Source organism: Haliotis rubra, unplaced genomic scaffold (assembly GCF_003918875.1).
Source record: "Haliotis rubra isolate DU_JTF1 unplaced genomic scaffold, ASM391887v1 Scf282, whole genome shotgun sequence".
Classification (NCBI taxonomy): Eukaryota; Metazoa; Mollusca; class Gastropoda; order Lepetellida; family Haliotidae; genus Haliotis; species Haliotis rubra.
In genome coordinates, this window is record NW_025766914.1 from 352634 (window position 1) to 373932 (window position 21299).

The 21299-nt window shown below is 41.2% G+C and overlaps 2 protein-coding genes across 2 annotated transcripts in view; both read left to right on the plus strand.

The window, feature by feature from the left end:
- LOC124281326 (sodium- and chloride-dependent glycine transporter 1-like) overlaps positions 1-21299 on the plus strand; it is a 182996-nt gene that overhangs the window by 105006 nt on the left and 56691 nt on the right. The gene's annotated exons all lie outside the window — the stretch shown is intronic.
- Positions 1-21299, plus strand: part of LOC124281308 (sodium-dependent proline transporter-like) — a 62393-nt gene that overhangs the window by 10442 nt on the left and 30652 nt on the right. The window contains exons 6-17 of the mRNA XM_046717331.1: positions 47-150; positions 645-769; positions 912-1024; positions 1809-1940; positions 2544-2643; positions 3167-3267; positions 3571-3738; positions 4654-4775; positions 14133-14265; positions 15176-15310; positions 19256-19354; positions 19689-19820. Coding sequence (XP_046573287.1) covers positions 47-150; positions 645-769; positions 912-1024; positions 1809-1940; positions 2544-2643; positions 3167-3267; positions 3571-3738; positions 4654-4775; positions 14133-14265; positions 15176-15310; positions 19256-19354; positions 19689-19820 — 1464 coding nt within the window. The remainder of the gene's footprint in view (positions 1-46; positions 151-644; positions 770-911; positions 1025-1808; positions 1941-2543; positions 2644-3166; positions 3268-3570; positions 3739-4653; positions 4776-14132; positions 14266-15175; positions 15311-19255; positions 19355-19688; positions 19821-21299) is intronic.

Below are 21299 nucleotides of genomic sequence, written 5' to 3' on the forward strand. Positions count from 1 at the left end.
ATGAAATAATCCAGTTATATTAATCCAGATTTAACATCTTTTCCAGGTGTGGTTGGAGGCGATGCTGCAGATGTTCTACTCTCTCGGCGTCACCTGGGGCGGCCTCCACACCATGGCCAGCTACAACAAGTTTTCCAACAACTGCTACAGGTATATTTATATTCATCCTTTACCCATTATGTTCCCTCATGCTTAATGTCGTTACTGCATGTTCTGTCTCCCTGGCTTTTTGCCCAACAAACACAATATTGAAACTGTCGCAACAGTATCCACCATGTTGAATGTGTCATGGTTTCCAGACGTTTTGTGGGAAGCTTTTATACCTTATAACGACTGCTTCATATGCAATATTTAGTTGGTAATCGTTGTATATTGAGTGTGAGAGTTTTACGCTGCTTTTCGCAATATTCCAGCAATATCACTGCGGCTGACACCAAAAATGAACTTGTGACCATGAGGGGAAAAGAACCCGGGTCTTCAGCGTGACGAGCCAACACTGTAACCATTAGGCTACCCCATCGCCCCTAATCGTTGTGTAACAATGAATTTAGCACGTCCTCCCAGGGACTGTACAAATATATAAATCTGGGAGTGGAATCAGAACATATTCATTGTGTGTCTGAAACCATCGTTACAACTTCTAGGGATGCTGTCATCATCACATTCCTCAGCGAGGGGACGAGTTTCTACGCAGGCTTCGCCATCTTCTCCGTTCTTGGATTCATGGCGGAGAAAAAAGGGGTGCACGTGTCAGAGGTTGTCAAAGCAGGTCAGAATATTCAGCATAGTGCACCATTAACTACACCTTCAAGGCAAGAAATTCAAATGGAGACTTTCGACATCATTTCCGTTATTCCATTGTACTCATGTGTGTTCTCCATGGTGGCTTGTGAGTGTATCTGTTTCTTCAGGTCCTGGTCTTGGCTTCGTGACTTACCCGGAAGCCCTTGCACAGCTACCGTTGCCACAGTTGTGGGCGGCGATCTTTTTCATCATGCTTGTCACCGTGGGAGTGGACTCCGAGGTAACCTGAATGGATGTGCTCCGTCTGTGTTCTCTTAGTCTACCAATTACGTAGATTGATTCTCATGCTGTTGATCACTGGATTGACTCAATATTTATAGACCGCCGTCAGATAGCTGGAATATTGCTCAGTGCAGCGTAAAACTAAACTCACTCAGACCCGCACTATTTTCCCTTCCACCTAGCTCTTTCTGCAATGCCAAAGCCTTAAACGAAGCAACTCAGGATTTCCTCAGTCTTATTTCTCACTTGGTCTCATTTCAATTTAAGACCGCCTCCGTGGTGTAGTGGTTAGAGTGTCCGCCCGGAGAGCGGAAGGTCGCGGGTTCGATCCCCGACCGCGTCATACCAAAAGACGTTAAAATATGGTACTTGTTGGTCCCTGCCTGGCGCTCGGCATTAATGGGTACAACAAGGACTGGTCGGCTCGGAGTCAGTATAATATGTCTGAGTGGGGTATTCATGCTTCACTGCGGCATGGTATGTCAGTGGGCTAGCACTATAAAACCAGCTTCAGTCTGGGCTAGTACAAGCAGCCACACATACACATACACACGCATGCACGTCGTCATATGAGCGAAATATTCTCAAGCACGACGTTAAACCCAATTTCACCTCACCTCATTTCAATTTAAAAAACTTTGTTTGCTTATATCAAAATTATATATCTATTCAGAGACTCAGCATTAGTCTAGTCCTCTCTTTCTTAGAACACCTGGTTGGCTTGGTTCTTGAATTATCCACGGTGCCGAATCTGCTCCATGTGTTGTGTGTTTATTTTTCAGTTCGCCACTTTTGAAACGGCAGTGACAGCATTAATAGACACATTCCCACACCAACTCAATAAAAGACGAAGCTTGGTGACTGGCACTGCCTGTGTCTTCTGTTTCATAGTTGGTCTCGTTCTTGCTACAAAGGTATTGAACTGTATTGCTACAGCTCTTTCTAATATCCCAGTTCCACCTTTACCTTCTTAGAAAACCTTCATTATAGTACAGAGTGTGTAGGACGGTAACCGTAATATTGTCATATCTGTATTTATGCAAGACTATCCTGAACGCACCAGGCGCAATAAAAAAAATGTCACTTAGTTCCGTCACCTTGGCTTGGCAAGAAACCTATCATCGTGGATTCGAGGTCAAGAATCCCCTTATTTGCTTAGCTCACAATTTTGCCAAATTAGCTCTGTATGTGTAATAGAAAAGAATATTACACACAAATACTTGTATACAACACAAATACTTGTATACAACGACTGATGGGTGTCACTAAAATCAGCTGAGACAATCTTAAATTTTCAAATAAAACTTTTTGACATTACACTCTTCCTTAATAATATTTTCGATGTATACTTATACAGGAATGTTTTTTTCTTGTTTATTTTTCGAGAGGGTGTACTGAGGAGTTAGGGGAGGGGGTATGTGTGTTGGGTTGTTACTTTTGTTGTTATTTTGTTTCTTTTTAAGATTGTACAAGTAACTCAACTGTTTCCATTCGTTTGCTATACATGTATTTTAAAGGGCGGCATCTATCTGTTCGTGTTGATCGACTGGTATGTGGCGACCTTCAGTCTCCTTCTTGTTGGGATCATGGAGTGTGTCATCATCGGATGGATATACGGTATGGAGTGAGTGAGTTTAGTTTTACGCCGCTTTTAGCAATATTCCGGCAATAACACGGCGGGGGACCCCAGAAATGGGCTTCACACATTAAACCCATGTGGGGAATGGAGCCCGGGTCTTCAGCGTGCCGTATACGGTATGGAAGTTTGACATATCAAATACACTTATGGATACACCTAAGTATACACCCATGTTTTATGTTGCCTAAAAGTGAACCTGACAAGAAATGGTTAGTCGATGGCGTGTTGTTGTATTTGTTGTATCTTTTTTTTCTCCACACGATTCCAGAATGTTTTCGGCCGAGTCTCGTCTTGATTGCATTTTTATTTTATTTTTGTTACATCCAATTTTCTAGTGTATACTATATTTTTTGCGGCAGTGTATTTGTCTTAATTATACAAGTTGTATAATAACGATGTAGATATTCTGCGATCACTTATCGTATTTTGATCCACAGCGCAGGGACCTATTCCCTCACTCACCCACTCCAATATTTTACTGTTCTGGTAATATCATATCAGGTGCGGACCGTTTTAGTAGCGACATCGAGATGATGCTTGGACGGAGACCCCCTGTGTACATGAAAACACTCTGGTGCTTTGTATCTCCATTTCTCATGACTGTAAGTTGATGAATTTATTTCTATTCATTATTTCATATCATCCATCCAACCAACCATCCATCCGATCATCCATCCATCCCATCCCATACCATCCGTCTATCCATCAATCTATCCTATCCCATCCATCCCTCTATACCATCCATCCATCTATCCCATCCATCCATCTATACCATCCATCCATCCATCCCATCCCATCCATCCGTCTATCCATCAATCTATCATATCCCATCCATCCCTCTATACCATCCGAATGCCACTCACTCAATGCCGAATAAAAAGTAAACCTTATCAATTGTGTTTCAGATAAGCCTTGTATTGACAGTCGTTCACTACGACGCTCCAACCTTTGGCGACTACGTGTACCCGACATATGGCCTCGCTATTGGGTTCTTCATCGGTCTGGTTTCAATAGTACCAGTACCAGTTTGTATGTTACAAGAATTACTAAAGGCAAAGGGAACATTTGTTGAGGTAGGGCATTAAATTGATAATTCCGCACAAGTAATCAGTTCCACTTAATTCTTCCTGCAGTAACCGCTACTTGACTTAAATACAATTTACAGTCAGCGTCTTGCGTTGTATCGTACAAAACATACAACGATGCGTACAGCCCTCATGGCATAATATGCCATCTTCCACTTGATGACTTATGACTCTCCTTAGCCGGTATAGCAAACAACCCTTCAATAGTCAAATAGATATAGTCATCCTACTGGAGCTCTATAGAAAGGTGACCGCCTCCGTGGTGTAGTGGTTAGAGCGTCCGCCCGGAGTGCGGAAGGTCGCGGGTTCGATCCCCGACCGCGTCATGCCAAAAGACTATGGTACTTGTTGGTCCCTGCCTGGCGCTCGGCATTAATGGGTACAACAAGGACTGGTCGTCTGAGTGGGGTATTCATGCTTCACTGCGGCATGGTATCTCAGTGGGCTAGCACTATAAAACCAGCTCCAGTCTGGGTTAGTACAAGCAGCCACACGTACACATACACACGCATGCATGTCATCATATGAGTGAAATATTCTCAAGCACGACGTTAAACCCAATTCCACCACCACCAGTATAGAAAGGTACTACGCTCCCACAATCAACATGTGAAACTCATACAAGGTTCAGGTGAGAAAAACGTAGGTATAAATGTCAGTTGTATATATTGCGACTTGTAATAACTGTTCTAAAACTAAGTAATGCCAGTATGGACACATATAGGTGTTCCTTTTGATGTTGCTTCCCACTGATCAACTTAACTGCTCAAATTCTTAATGGTAGGTGCAGGAATATAACACGCATTTTCGGCATGCATATACATGTATGTTGAATTGTGTTTATAGCCACTGCCAATCATTTAGGTTCCCGTAAATCCTACAGCATCTTCTTTTATTTGGCAGCGAGTACGCACCTGTCTGAGGCCTGACTCCACGTGGGGGCCGATCTCCAGGAGGCACCGTGCTGAGTACTCCAAGCCTGTGGAGGAATCGTCCTGGAGGAACTCCTTCAGGATATATAAATGGTAGCAGGAATACATACAGCTGATTACTAGAGGCCTGTTGAGGAATCGTCCTGGAGGAACTCCTTCAGGATATATAAATGGTAGTGGGAATATATACAGCTGAGTACTAGAGGCCTGTTGAGGAATCGTCCTGGAGGAACTCCTTCAGGATATATAAATGGTGGCGGGAATACATACTGCTGAGTACTAGAGGCCTGTTGAGGAATCGTCCTGGAGGAACTCCTTCAGGATATATAAATGGTAGCGGGAATACATACTGCTGAGTACTAGAGGCCTGTTGAGGAATCGTCCTGGAGGAACTCCTTCAGGATATATAAATGGTAGCGGGAATACATACTGCTGAGTACTAGAGGCCTGTTGAGGAATCGTCCTGGAGGAACTCCTTCAGGATATATAAATGGTAGCGGGAATACATACTGCTGAGTACTAGAGGCCTGTTGAGGAATCGTCCTGGAGGAACTCCTTCAGGATATGTAAATGGTTTTGGGAATATATACAGCTGAGTACTAGAGGCATGTTGAGGAATCGTCTTGGAGGAACTCCTTCAGGATATATAAATGGTGGCGGGAATACATACAGCTGAGTACTAGAGGCATGTTGAGGAATCGTCCTGGAGGAACTCCTTCAGGATATATAAATGGTGGCGGGAATACATACAGCTGAGTACTAGAGGCCTGTTGAGGAATCGTCCTGGAGGAACTCCTTCAGGATACATAAATGGTTGTGGGAATACATACTGCTGAGTACTAGAGGCCTGTTGAGGAATCGTACTGGAGGAGCTCCTTCAGGATACATAAATGGTTGTGGGAATACATACTGCTGAGTACACCAAGCCGGTGGAAGAATCGTCCTGGAGGAACGTTAACTCCTTCGGGATATATGAATTATAGCGTAAATATATAATGCTGAGAACACCAATCCTGTGAAGGAGTCGAGATGGAGGACGTCCTTCAGCATACGTCAATGGTAGCAAGAGACACATAGTGCTGAGTTCACCAATCCTGAAAAGAAATAGCCCTGGGAAGCTCGTGAAGGAGCCAGGCTGGAGACTCCTTAAGGACATATGAATGGTAGTGGGAGCGCATAACACTGAGATCACCAAGCCTGTAGAGGAGTCGGGTTTTATGAACACATTAAGGACATATCAATGATGGGGGGAAGATGTAATGCCAAGCAAGTACGCCAAGCATGTGAAGCAAAGCAGGAGGAACTCCTTCAGGATATTTCAGTGTTACCGGATGACACACATCCTTACATATTAACACCAAAGACATTGCATATTTGTAATTCATCACATCATTATCAAACTCTCTATCTTCAACTGCTTTCTACGTTTCGATTCCGCTGTATCATGAATGTATCGTGCTATGTGGTTATTTACACGAGACTAGTGAAAGTTGCATGAGCTGTGTTGTTATGCTGTGTGAGCGGTTCCACTTCCCCATGTTCGAGAACCGCCTCCGTGGTGTAGTGGTTAGAGCGTCCGCCCGGAGAGCGGAAGGTCGCGGGTTCGATCCCCGACCGCGACAAAACCAAAAGACGTTAAAATATGGTACTTGTTGGTCCCTGCCTGTCGCTCGGCATTAATGGGTACAACAAGGACTGGTCGGCTTGGAGTCAGTATAATGTGTCTGTGTGGGGTATTCATGCTTCACTGCAGCATGGTATCTCAGTGGGCTAGCACTATAAAACCAGCTTCAGTCTGGGCTAGTACAAGCAGCAGCACATACACATACACACGCATGCACGTCGTCATATGAGCGAAATATTCTCAAGCACGACGTTAAACCCAATTTCACCTCTCCTCACCATGTTCGAGATTAACATTTTGATTTATACGTTTGGCAATAAGACAATTTGGTTGTGATTTCAAGACACAAAAGACGAAAACGACAACTTCAGTACATAAAACCATTGCTTTTATAAAATGGCACGAGTTCGCGCGTGCTCACGGATTACCGACTCATTAGTTATACAGCAATTTTGATAATAGGTGCCCGTTAAGACGAGACAACCCAAAAGAAGCCGACACACAGACCCCGACATACAAATGACATGACACTGATTGTTTGTCAAGTACTTGAACTCACTGTCAAAGCATACTAACTTTAAATGCTTTTAATGGTAAACATTACTCACAACCTCTATTCATAGTACAATTCCTTGATATTGTAGTTATTGAGAAATCCGTAATGTATGTGCCGGATTGACAATTGTTTGAATTACATTATACTAAACTTCCTAAATACTTATACTCTTTCACATTCTAAAGCAAACATAATTACGATTTTCCCCTCAAATTTCACTTTTTGACGTTTAAGATTTTTCATTACTACAGTGAAAATTGTTACTCATCGTAGAATATCATCCATCTATTTAGATTTTCAAAATTCCCCATCATATGAAATGCCAGGATGCTCAACTTCATGCCAAATACTTGCAAATTTTAAGTTACTCAGTTCAAAACAGTGCACAGGAAACCAACATGAAACTACATGTTCTGGTTTCATGTTGGTTTCCATTTAATGAAACTTCAATTGCCAATTCCAGGAATGGAAACCAACAAGAAACCTCTAACCTTAGTTTCTTGTTGGTTTCCATTTACAGAAATGCAAAAATCAAAGAATCCAAAATGGAATCAAGTTGGAAACTCAGTTACTCAGTTTCAGTGAATGGAAACCAACTGGATTCCAAAATTACCCAGTATACGGATGGTTTCCAGGTTTCAGGAAACCAAGTCATTTTTTGTAGTGACAGTGCAACTCCTCCTATACATGATATTACCCGTCAAGTAGAGGTAATGGTATTATGATAGGTTTTGCTGGCGTCACTCAAACTATAGTCTGTTTGCAGTGAAAACGTACCGATGAATTTCACCTTAAACAAAAAGGTATATAAGATTATGTGATTAAGGGGGTAAGCACAGTAGATGGAACAGTAAAACAAATGCACGTGCTGTACGTGATGAGCGTTAACTTAGACCAACCCTACTTGTTCTCGTTGTTTCATCTAATGTGCATACCCCCTTGTAATACAAAGCAATAATAGCGATTTGAAACTATGATCGTTTGTTAAACAACTTTTATCCAAAGTTGAATAAAATTCTGAGATTTGAATGTTCGATTGGCAAGGTAAAATTATGAGGATTCGCAATCTTAATTTCGCTTCAATCGATTTACTTTTTTATTAAGAGTGAAATTCATCGGTACGTTTTCACTGCAAACAGACTATAAACTGTATTGTTTTAGGCATAGGTTATGCGATGAGTATCACTTCATTTATGTGTGCATTCTACTTCAACCTGATCATTGCGTGGTCAATGTACTACCTGGTGATGTCCTTCTACCCTGTCCTGCCCTGGACCACCTGCTCCAACTGGTGGAACACACCCGCATGTACTACCTGGAGATGTCCTTCTACCCTGTCCTGCCCTGGACCACCTGCTCCAACTGGTGGAACACACCCGCATGCACTACCTGGTGATGTCCTGCTACCCTGTTCCAAAGAATGGTGTGGTCTGGGTGAGCTTGGGTGTGGTCAGATATGGTGGATTTGGAGTCTGTGTTCTTCACAGAGGTTTGATGTTCTTTGATTCTTACAGGAAGGGGTCTTGAGGTTTCACCGATGTATGCGTCACCGCAGTCACATGTTATGTGGTAAACTGTACAGCTCCGTTCACCATTAGCCTGCCCTACATGCACTACCCCACAGGCACAACCTGCCACCGGACAACCGACTCCTCAAACACCAATACTGACGTAGTGTTCTAAAGAGGCAAAACTATACATTCTCCAAGTCTAACTAAAATGAAATTAAAAATGGACAGTGATCGGCTAAGGCATAAGGTAATTAATCATTACATGTTTATTCAATTGCTTCAAAACTGTTTTTTGGCTAGGTATTGTATTTTACAAATTTATCTTGCGAAAAAATAGCATCGTACATACTAGGGTTAATACAGTCTGATCATAATTCTATGAACTTTCGTACTCATATAAACTCGTGCAAATTTGTATATCAATTCCTTAAAAATAACTGGCTTGTTTGTTAGGTTACATATCCGTGTCTGATCTGTACTTGTTGGCCATGCTTAAGTGGCTGTAAATGAAGATGTTTTAATTACTGTAGGAGTGAGTGAGTTAATATTTAGCGTCACATCGGCAATATCGCAGCCATATCGTGACGAGAACATATTTGACATTGAAATGAAATATATGTATATGATAAAAACCTGTCTACGAAGGACAGTAAAACAACCAGAATATCACAATTACAACTAAAACTAGTGTGGAAAGTTAAAACTAATAGCACTATTTGGACAATACAATATAAAAACTGGCTATAGATCGCCAACAACTGAATGTGGATCACCAAATTAGGGACCATGGGGACTTACAGTACCTGTGCTACCTGCATGGACCCTAAATTACTGTAAGATGTCAGTTAATGTACGTGATAATATCAGCTTGAATATGAATTAATATAATTGTCATCTGTCACGGTATGATCTGAATTACAAATAACCATTAATTCTTACACCTTCAACCAAATTAGATATAACTAATGCATTAATGTTGCACGTATGGCCTTTTGACTACAATTATATGTGATAAATGCTTTGTGAGTCGAGGTATACAAATTGTGTGTCAATATTGGGACAAGAAAATGAATGGGGTCATAGGCGGACCTCCATAACTAATATCTCATACTGCTATTGACAATGTGTTTGCAGCTACTATTTAGTGGGGTGTTGTTAATAAATTGTTAATTGATGTGTGCAAGGTGAAATATGTCCAGACCAAAACATAATGTACATTGGCGCTTTACTATGTACTATTTATAACTCTTTTAGCTGCACATTTCTAATTATACATTGCACGTATTAAATAGTGTTTATTTTGAAACTTCTTTGGAATATCAGTGTACATTTTCAAGACATTACATTAACTTGATTTTTTTTTCAAATAATGTTTTCCTTAAATTTTAACCTGTGTAACATCAGAATTGAGAACGATTATATAATTTACTTACACATCTGAATCTTTTGTTGTTCTTTGCGGACAAAGGCCTCTGCTTTCCCACTTCTTTATCTTCCAGGTGAACGAACCCTCTTGTTCGTCCAAAACCGCCAAACTGCTTCTGAAAGGGGATGTGTATAAGTGGAAAATATTTAGTGGTTTTGAAATTTTTATGTATTTTTCTGATTCATAGGATTTACATTAATTGGGTAATTTTATGTACATCATTTACTGAAGGGGTTGGATTACACATACCTGTTGCGGGTCAAGATCAGTTAGTCATCTTCAGTTTTTCCAACACTGCCCCAATGGAATGTAGAAATTAAGGGAAAAATCGGGAACTTTCTAAGTGATATTGTACTCTTGATAACAATAAGGCATGAAAATAGAAGAATAAATATCAATTTGCAAGGTGTAGATATGCTAAAGTTCATATAATTTTAGGTTGACAATGTACATCAATGTATCCAGTTGTGGCACTAGTCATCATAGGTTATATATCGAAACAAAGTCTAAACCATTAAAAGAAAGGAGGCGCGACATTAAACTAATACATTTTTACAAGATGAATAACGATCTTGCACCTGACTACCTCTGTGACCTTGTCCCTAACTTTGTCTCCGAAAACAGTCAATATAATCTCCGTAATAAATTTAAGTTACAAACAATAAATTGTAGGACTAAAATATATGAAAAGTCGTTCCTACCTGACACAATTAAAATTTGGAATTCATTACCTGATAATTTAGTATTCGCTAACCCAATAGGTGAATTCAAATCTCTGCTTAAAAATGATGAATCAAATAATTATCTAGATCTAAATTATGGCAGTCGATTCTGTCAGATCGTACACTGTCGACTTAAGCTCGGCTGTAGTGATTTGAATGCGGATAAAGTAAATAGACACATTTCTAACAACCCTGGATGCGCTTGTGGATACCACAATGAAGATACTGTTCATTATCTTTTTACATGTAAGTTATACACTGCTATTAGAAATAATACCTACTTCTATGTAAATGGACACAATCTCCAAACTGTGTTATACGGAATACCTCCGGCAAACAACAACGTCAATAAGAACATAATAGAGTCCCTGCATCAATACATCTATAAGTCTAAACGATTTGACAAATTATACTAACAATTATATGCAATCAATTAATGAAGTGTAGCTGCAAGCTCAATGTTTATAAGCACCTACAACGCACATATATGATTTAATTTGTCGGTTTTTGTATCCAGTTTGGGTTAAATATCCAGGGGCCGGTTCGGCTTGGGCCGGTTCGGGTGTATCCCACTTAAATTACCTCATTCATCAGTAATCTATCCTATACTGACTTGAAAACCTTTTAAAAAACAGTTTCCAAGAATATTGTGTTGACAATTTATCCACTCAACAGCATTATAGTATCATGATAAATATCGTTTTAGAGTTGGCTGAAAAATATTGTCTTAGAGCTGGCTGAAAAATATTGTCGATTGTTTTTGGTCATAGGCTGTCTTGTAACTCTAATAACTAGACAATGAATTTTGAAACTTCACTCTAACCATGCACCAAATCTGGTCAGAGAATTCCTATAATTGCAAAATGACTCACTATCCCCCACTGTATTGTTTTCAGTGGTACAAATATCAAAAGCAATTTTCAATAACAAACTTTAAAATAGAACTTCCAATCATTAGATTTCTTGCAATAATATTCGAATACTTCTAAATACGTTTGGAAGTTATCTTGAGTCGTGTCATTGCTGGATTTATTTGTGGTTCATATTGTTCTTGCAAAGATAATATTTCATACATTACGATAATGAACCATTTAGTCGTATGTGACCTGATCCAAATCACAATCGAGTTCTTGAGTTAACTAAGTAAAAGAAGCCATATCTCTTGCCAACATTTCGACACGCAATTGCTTATCGAGTTCCATCAAGTCTAAACTTTTAATTTCATATTTATTGTCCTAGCTACTTATGTACATTAAACGTTACACATAACATGAGCTATTGCTTAATTCAAGAAATTTACACTGTACCTGACATGGTCGTGGAATGTTCCCTTTCTCCCTCCGCGATCGACGACTGCTCCTGTCTTCAAGTTTTCACGTACCCGAGCCTCCAAAGCGTCTAGTGTAACTCACACTGCCTTTTCTTGATGCAGATAACATGGGCAAGCGAGGGAATAATTCAGTGTGCTGGGTTCCTTGTGTTAATAACGGGAGACACTTTGGCCCACTTTCAAAACAACTTCTCATGAGATCAAGTGACAAAATGGCGGCAATTGTGTGTAGGGGCATTGTGGGTAATAACAAATACCTAATCCCTTTTCGATTGGCAGGTATGAAAGCATTATCTGACCCAATTTGGTTGTGATTTCAAGACACAAAAGACGAAAACGACAACTTCAGTACATAAAACCATTGCTTTTATAAAATGGCACGAGTTAGCGCGTGCCCACGGATTACCGACTCATTAGTTATACAGCAATTTCATTTTGATAATAGGTGTCCGTTAAGACGAAACAACCCCAAAGAAGCCGACACACAGACCCCGACATAGAAATGACATGACACTGATTGTTTGTCAAGTACTTGAACTCACTGTCAAAGCATACTAACTTTAAATGCTTTTAATGGTAAACATTACTCACAACCTCTATTCATAGTACAATTCCTTGATATTGCAGTTATTGAGAAATCCGTAATGTATGTGCCGGATTGACAATTATTTGAATTACATTATACTAAACTTCCTAAATGCTTATACTCTTTCACATTCTAAAGAAAACATAATTCAACCGATTTTCCCCTCAAATTTCACTTTTTGACGTTTAAGATTTTTTATTACTACAGTGAATATTGTTACTCATCGTAGAATATCATCCATCTATTTAGATTTTCAAAATCCCCCATCATATGAAATGCCAGGATGCTCAACTTCATGCCAAATACTTGCAAATTTTAAGTTACTCAGTTCAAAACAGTGCACAGGAAACCAACATGAAACTACATGTTCTGGTTTCATGTTGGTTTCCATTTAATGAAACTTCAATGCTAATTCCAGGAATGGAAACCAACAAGAAACCTCTAACCTTAGTTTCTTGTTGGTTTCCATTTACAGAAATGCAAAAATCAAAGAATCCAAAATGGAATCTAGTTGGAAACTCAGTTACTCAGTTTCAGTGAATGGGAACCAACTGGATTCCAAAATTACCCAGTATACGGATGGTTTCCAGGTTTCAGGAAACCAAGTCATTTTTGTAGTGACAGTGCAACTCCTCCTATACGTGATATTACCCGTCAAGTAGAGGTAATGGTATTATGATAGGTTTTGCTGGCGTCACTCAAACTATAGTCTGTTTGCAGTGAAAACGTACCGATGAATTTCACCTTAAACAAAAAGGTATATAAGATTATGTGATTAAGGGGGTAAGCACAGTAGATGGAACAGTAAAACAAATGCACGTGCTGTACGTGATGAGCGTTAACTTAGACCAACCCTACTTGTTCTCGTTGTTTCATCTAATGTGCATACCCCCTTGTAATACAAAGCAATAATAGCGATTTGAAACTATGATCGTTTGTTAAACAACTTTTATCCAAAGTTGAATAAAATTCTGAGATTTGAATGTTCGATTGGCAAGGTAAACTTATGAGGATTCGCAATCTTAATTTCGCTTTAATCGATTTACTTTTTTATTTAGAGTGAAATTCATCGGTACGTTTTCACTACAAACAGACTATAAACTGTATTGTTTCAGGCATGGGTTATGCGATGAGTATCACTTCATTTATGTGTGCATTCTACTTCAACCTGATCATTGCGTGGTCAATGTACTACCTGGTGATGTCCTTCTACCCTGTCCTGCCCTGGACCACCTGCTCCAACTGGTGGAACACACCCGCATGTACTACCTGGTGATGTCCTTCTACCCTGTCCTGCCCTGGACCACCTGCTCCAACTGGTGGAACACACCCGCGTGTACTACCTGGTGATGTCCTTCTACCCTGTCCGCACTCACAGTGTCTGTTGAATGTGTCTGTTATAAATTATATGATTACATTTGATTGGAGGATCTTCGGACCTGCATCTGCATCAATCCGTTCGTTCGTTCGTTCGTTCGTTCGTTCGTTCGTTCGTTCGTTCGTTCGTTCGTTCGTTCGTTCGTTCGTTCGTTCGTTCGTTCGTTCGTTCGTTCGTTCGTTCGTTCGTGCGTTCCTTCGTGCGTTCCTTCGTTCGTGCGTTCCTTCGTTCCTTCGTTCCTTCGTTCCTTATATGTGAGCATGTCTTAGTCTGGGCTAGTTCAGAGATTTGTCAGTGTGGCGGGCATCATGTTTCAGGTACAACACATTGCGTGTTTCTGCTGGACTGCACGACATGGGAGGGATACAGTGGCATATGGCTCTCGCATTGTTCGCTGCATGGGTCCTTATATTTCTCTGTCTGATAAAAGGTGTCAAATCTGTCGGAAAGGTGAGAAGAAATATGTTCAAGCAAAGGGATGAGTTCAAGATTTTTATATATAACGAAAGCAATGTAAATGTGAGACGTATCCGCAACATCACCACAATGCATTCTAAGTTGATAATACTTACGTCTACGTAGATAAAACTTGAATCTACGTAGATGGAACTAAGCTTGCTTCTGTGTATATGGAACTTGAGTCTACCTATATGCAACTTGAGTCTACCTATATGGAACCTACGTCTACGTAGATGGAACTTACGTCTACGTAGATGGAACTTGCGTCTACGTAGATGGAACTTACGTCTACGTAGATGGAACTTGCGTCTACGTAGATGGAGCTTGCGTCTACGTCTACGTAGATGGAACTTACGTCTACGTAGAAGATAGTTTTATCTGGTTAGATGAAACTTACATTTACCTATATGACTGAGTATCATCCACTCTCGAATTATGGACTTCGATTTTTTCAGAATCTGTTTTATTCAAATCAATATTATCTACGTAGACGATACACTCCACCCGTGGGGAAGTAACCGCTGGTCTTGATATCAGTACTATACGATAAACATAGGCCGGCGATATTTTCGGAATCGCCCTTGAAGATGAGTCGAGATTTTGCATGATCATGAAAATGATATTATTTCACTTTTTAGTTACATACATGACTTTTTGTACATTCTCTTCATTTCATAGCGTATAGTAATGCAGATATGCCACAAACAGAGTGAGTGAAAGCGTTTAGTTTTATGCCGCTTTTAGCAACATTCCAGCTATATCACGGCGGGGGACACCAGTAATGGGCTTTACACATTGTACTCATGTGAGGAAACGAACTGAGTCTTCGGCGTGATGAGCGAACGCCTTTACCACTAGGCTACCCCGCCGCCCCTCACAAACACTGATGCCCATGTTCCAGGTGGTGTATGTGACGGCTCCCCTGCCCTACATCTTCCTCACAGTCATCCTCATCCGCGCCGTGATGCTGCCTGGGGCGGTACAAGGGATCGTCTACTACGTCAAGCCAGACTTCAGTCGACTGGCTGACTTCCAGGTGTGCTTCCTCAAAGGTTTTCTAGGGCCATGTTTCCTGTTGTGCCAATATTTCAGTTTCTTATGCTCGCTGTATAACATTGGTTGAAACCCGTGAAGATCCGGGCTAGATTTGGTCTTCAGCAACCTATTTTGTTGTTGTAAGAGGCGACTAACCGGATCGGGTAGTGTAGCTCGCTGACTGGATCGTATCCCAATTGCGTAGATCGATACTCATAATGTCGATTACTTGATGATCTGGTCCAGACTTGATTATTTACAGACCGCTGCCATTTAGTTGGAAAACTGCTGAGTACGGCATAAAACTAAACTCACTCACTATCTCATTATATGCATACATTCATCCTTCAAAAAGGCTATGTGGATGAACATGGGTTGATGCCGTTCTTGCTATTGCAAACAAATGGAAGTATACCTGTGATAATTTGTTGAGCCATAAAACTGAATGAGGCTCTCATAAAACATCGAGCAGTCTCGTCGCTAACGGGAAAACTACAGCGACAGCTGGTTGAGCGAGGATGATTTGAACCTCCTGCAATATACACCGTCATCGTGTCTCTTTGCCGAGTACGCACGGGATACATATCTGAAAGAAACCGAGCTGTTTACGTGATGCCAACACTGTGTCCTTGATTCAGGACCGGCTCACGTGCCTCGCGAAAGACACTGGACATAGAGCACTGCCGCCGCCTATTTGACCTACAGGAGTGTCATTTTCAACTGTAAACCTAATACTGAAGGTTTGTTAGACATTCACCAATCTTGTGTTGTTGCTGATTTCGCACTCTTCTGTACGGACCAACGTCTGGACGAACCTTTGCGTGTCTACTCAGGATCAACTAGTAACGTCTTTGAACCAATAAGCGTTTCTTTGTCGTTTAACGCCGCACTCAGCAATATTCCAGCTATATGGCGGCGGTCTGTAAAAAAGACAATCCAGTGATCAACAGCATGAGCATCGATCTACGCAATTGGGATACGATGGCATGTGTCAACCAAGTCTTCGAGTCTGATCACCCCATCCGCCTCTTACGACAAGCATGGGTTTCTGGAGATCAATTCTAACCCGGATCTTCACGGGTCATATAAGGAGATAAGATGTTCTCCACGAAATGCCAAATATTAACTTACCAGAATTTGTTTGCTGTCGCGACACTGAAGATTACACTGATTTCCAGGTGTGGTTGGAAGCGATGCTGCAGATTTTTTACTCTCTCGGCGTCACCTGGGGCGGCCTTCACACCATGGCAAGCTAAAAATTTACAACAGGTTTTCCAACAACTGCTATAGGTACTTCGCGTTAAAATTCCTAAGGCACCTCATCATTGTATCTGTTGTTCATTAGTACTTTGAGTTGAGTGAGTGAGAGAGTTATTATTTAACGTCACATCGGCAATATTTCAGCCATATCGTGACTAGAACATATGTGACATTGAAATGGAATAGATGTATACTATAAAAACCTGTCGACGAAGGACAGTAAAACAACTACAATATCACAATTACAACTAAAACTAGTGTGGAAAGTTAAAAAAATAGCACTATTTGGATAATACAATTTGAAACTGGCTATAGATCGCCAACAACTGAAGGTAGATCACCAAACTAGGGACCATGGGGACTTACAGTACTTTTGCTACCTGCATGGACCCTAGTTGGATTTATATCACCCCTTCAGCCGTTGGCGATTGAAGTCAAATTTAGCCAAAATTAAAATGGCAAGAATTCTACATTTAAAACAGCTGGTTATATTTAACTTCCCTTTGGATGTTTCGGGACTTACGTACCCTCTCAGGGGAGGACAATAATTTTACGCAGTTTGAGTTGAACACGACCTGGAGTTGTATGACCAAAGTAATAATTACCAAGTACCAAATATGTTTTAATTTTCAAACTGTTGTTGCGAGGTAATGCATGATGTGAAATTGGACATCCCGTCTGCGGCCCGGGTTCAGTAAACCACACATGCTTAATATATGTACAATGATCGCTTCATTGTTTGGATCAAATGTAACTTTCTGACAGTGTGCTAGTTACCCACTGTTCGAGGTCATAAAGAGTGTAGCAGTATCCACTAGTGTTCCCTAGCGCTCTGATTGCAGAGATTCTGTCATCATCACATTCTTAAGCGAGGGCACCAGTTTCTACGCAGGATTTCCTTTTTTCTCTGTGATGGGCTTCATGGCAAAACATAAAGGAGTTCCCATATCAGAGGTCATTGAAGTAGGTAAGTACGTGTTGTCAGAGTGAGTGAGTTTGGTTTTACGCCGCTTTTAGCAAAACAGTTCTCAATATCATGTCGGGGGACACCAGAAATGGCCGTCACACATTGTACACAGGTGGGGAACCGATCCCGGGCCTTTGGCGTGACGAGCGAACGCTTGAACCACTAGGCTACCCCACAGCCCCACGTGTTGTCAGAGGCTGAAAGAAAGCATTTTGGCACGAGAACTTGATGAGGATAAAGACAAAGAATTTAGACAAAGCATCATGCAACGAAAGCCATAACGAGGAGTTAAGGCAGAGCAGAGTACATTGGGGATGAGAGATAATGGACAGGGGTTTGGCATCTGGATAGGTACTAGTGGAGCAGGATCAGTTTGCAGGAACTCTGGATATGACATGACAATGTCCTGGATTTATGACTTGTTTAGCTGCAGTCACTGTTATGGGATAATACTAGAACACTAGAATCTAAACCACCTTATAAAAGGATCAGAGTTCAAATAGCAACACTCACATGGACCTGAACACATGGCATGTTTTATGGATATTAACAACTTCTTTTTTATTCTTTATCACGACGTTTTTGAGCTAATTCTTGCTCCAGCATCAGGTGATTGGTGGGTCAGTGCACATTATTTTTACATTACATTAGTATAATATATATGGAGATTGCACACTATTCCTTTGCCTCAACCACATACCAGAACTAAATATATTGCTCTGTTTCTGAAGGTCCGGGCCTAGGATTCATCACCTACCGAGAAGCCCTTGCACAGCTTCCGATACCACAGTTGTGGGCAGTTACCTTCTTTCTCATGCTGCTTACTGTGGGTGTGGACTCATAGGTCAGTAAGACCTAATGCGCTGTTATTAGAATTTCGTGCAGTTGCCATTCTTTTTTCATCATGAAAGTCAGTATTAGCTATAGAAATACAAGAGGATGTCAAGTTCAGTTTCAGGAAGGTGTTAAATGTAACTTGGGTATAAGAATACATTATCACCTGTCAGACTGAAGTAGTGTAACCACTGTGTTATATGACAACATCGTCATTTTGAAAAAGATGTGTTATGTCGCGATTTGTTCTTGTTCTGTTGACCGCCTCAGTGGTGTAGTGGTTAGAGAGCGTCCGCCGGGAGTGCGGAATGTTCGATCCCCGGCCACGTCATACCAAAAGACGTTAAATATGGGACTTGTTAGTCCCTGCCTGGCGCTCGGCGTTACTGTGTACAACAAGGACTGGTCGGCTCGGAGTCAATATAATGTGTCTGAGTGGGGTATTCATGCTTAACTGCGGCATGGTATCTCAGTGGTAGCCCTATAAAACCAGCTTAAGTCTGGGCTAGTACAAGCAGCCACACATACACACGCATGCACGTCGTCATAAGAGCGAAATATTCTTAAGTACGACGTTAAACCCCATTTTACCTCACCTCTTGTTCTGTCAACCCGAATAAACAGTTAATACTGTTAGTGCAGGAAAACAATCATGTCATGGCGGTGCTTCAAGACAACTGTGTATTCTGGCAGGGCGATACATCAACACAGAGATGTGCTGTATCGTTGTCTTTCTTCGACCACGGCAGGGGGATATATACACAAAGAACTTAGTTAAGCTCCCCTGACATATCTCACGATTGAATGTGCCCTGATCTTAATCCTTTGGAGTATATCTGGGACATGATTGGTCGTGGTTTACAACAAAGGTATCCTCCTGTACAGAACCTGGCCAAATTGGAAGCTGCATTACACGAGGAATGGTGTGGACTGCCCCTTCAGAGGATCAGGAGGCTGACAGGGGGTATGAGGAGTCATGTGGAGGCTAGACTCGGTATTGACCTTGAATCGTTTAAGACACGCAAAATGACATTTCAATGTTCACATTCACCAATAAATTCAAATTAAAACATTCCAGGGCCTTACTTGTAAAGACATGGTTTTGTGTGAAAATCAGAGCAATTATCATCATAAAATCAACATGGATACCAATCATTTTGTCGTTTTCTATGAGTCAAATTATCATGCGGTTCAGAAAACTCATGTTTTTCCATCGTGGTCACCACGAGAGGTTTTATGTACGTGTTGAAAATCTCATTGCAAAAATACAGGGGATGGTTAATTATTTATGTATACTATCATGTGTTTTTGTTTGCAGTTTGCTACGATGGAAACAACCATCACAGCAATTGTCGATGCATTCCCGAAACAGCTAACTCGTAGACGTGGTTTAGTGACAGCGGGTGTCTGCACGATCTGTTTCATTGGTGGCCTTGACTTTACTACACGGGTAACGAGTGCATTATCACGCCATACATGTGATGTTCTCCACCTACAACTGTATGTTTAGGTTGGTAGTATACGATATCAAAATAATTTCAAAACGAAAAAAAATGTTACTCTGTTCATGAAACCTTACGAAGAAGTTAACGTTGCATACAGTGGAAGCCCTCCAAACCGGCATTCGTGGGGACCGGCAAAAATACCGGTATAGATCTTTTTCAGTAGGCCGAGGAATGGCATCAAAACCTTTCATCAGCTGAATGTTCTGCCGGATTGGAGGGATGCCGATTTTGAGAGCTTCCACTGTATATGACGTCAACAGGAAAAGTGTGACCTCATTCTACTTTTCCGGAGAACTACCATCCTGTTTCTCGTCAACAATAATATACTGAACCGAAAAAAGAGAATTCACCTTTAAAAACCAAATGCAAAAAATTGTTTTATAAGGTGGTGTTTATTTTATGATTGTACCGTTTTGTTAACTTGTTTTTCAATTTGACAGTTATTACCAACATCAGTGTTTTTTCTGGTGAAAAAGGTTCCGTATGACATTCGTGAAAATGCAAATGCACGTGCATACCGTGACAACCCTACCAATAAAAGTGAGTCCCAAAACTTGCCTGAAATCATTCTTGTTTTCGCACAATCGCCATGGTACGACTTACGAGAGATCAGAGGAACCAAGCCTTGGGACAATTGCAATTTCGGCCACACTGCACGGACTATAGACAATCATTTTAACGTTCATGTTAGGACAAGCTATCGACTGCAGGAGCAGTATCAGGCCACTAACAGCATCCAAGAACGACCTTCAGTAATATCACAACGTCCAGACGGACAGATTGTGTCCAACCATCTGCAGGATCGCTTCAGCAGAGCCACGGAAACAACACGCCAGACTCATTATTGTCGATGCAGTGCGTCGACGTTTGCGCGGAAGAAACCTCTTCTGTCACAGATCTTAACGTGCTCCAGTCCTGACTGCTCGTCACCTGCAAAACCGACTGCAATGGCCAACTCAGTAGCAAAGTTGGCGTTATCGACAGTGGAAAACTGTGCTTGTTTCAGATGAAAGCCGATATGGTGTTTCGACAGTCGATGGCGAAGAGTTAGAGTATGCGAAGGCGTGGGAAACGGTTTTCCAATGAATGCATTGTTGAAAGAGACTCGTGGGGTGGTCCAAGCTTCATGATGTGGGGTGCAATCGGTCTGAACCAGAGAGTTGGCCACGTGGTGTTCAAGGATGAGGAAATGGCGTGACAGCTGCTCGCTATATTGACCATGCCATAAGACCCCACGTTGTACCACATTTTGGACGTCACAGAAATCACATCTTCCAGCAAGACAACGCTCGTGCCCACACTGCCCGAGCAATATTGGACTACCCAAAATAACATGGCATCAAAACCCTACAATGGTCTGCACTCAGTACGGGTTTAAGTCCAATAGAACACCTTTGGGACGAGTTTCAAAGAAGACTGAATGA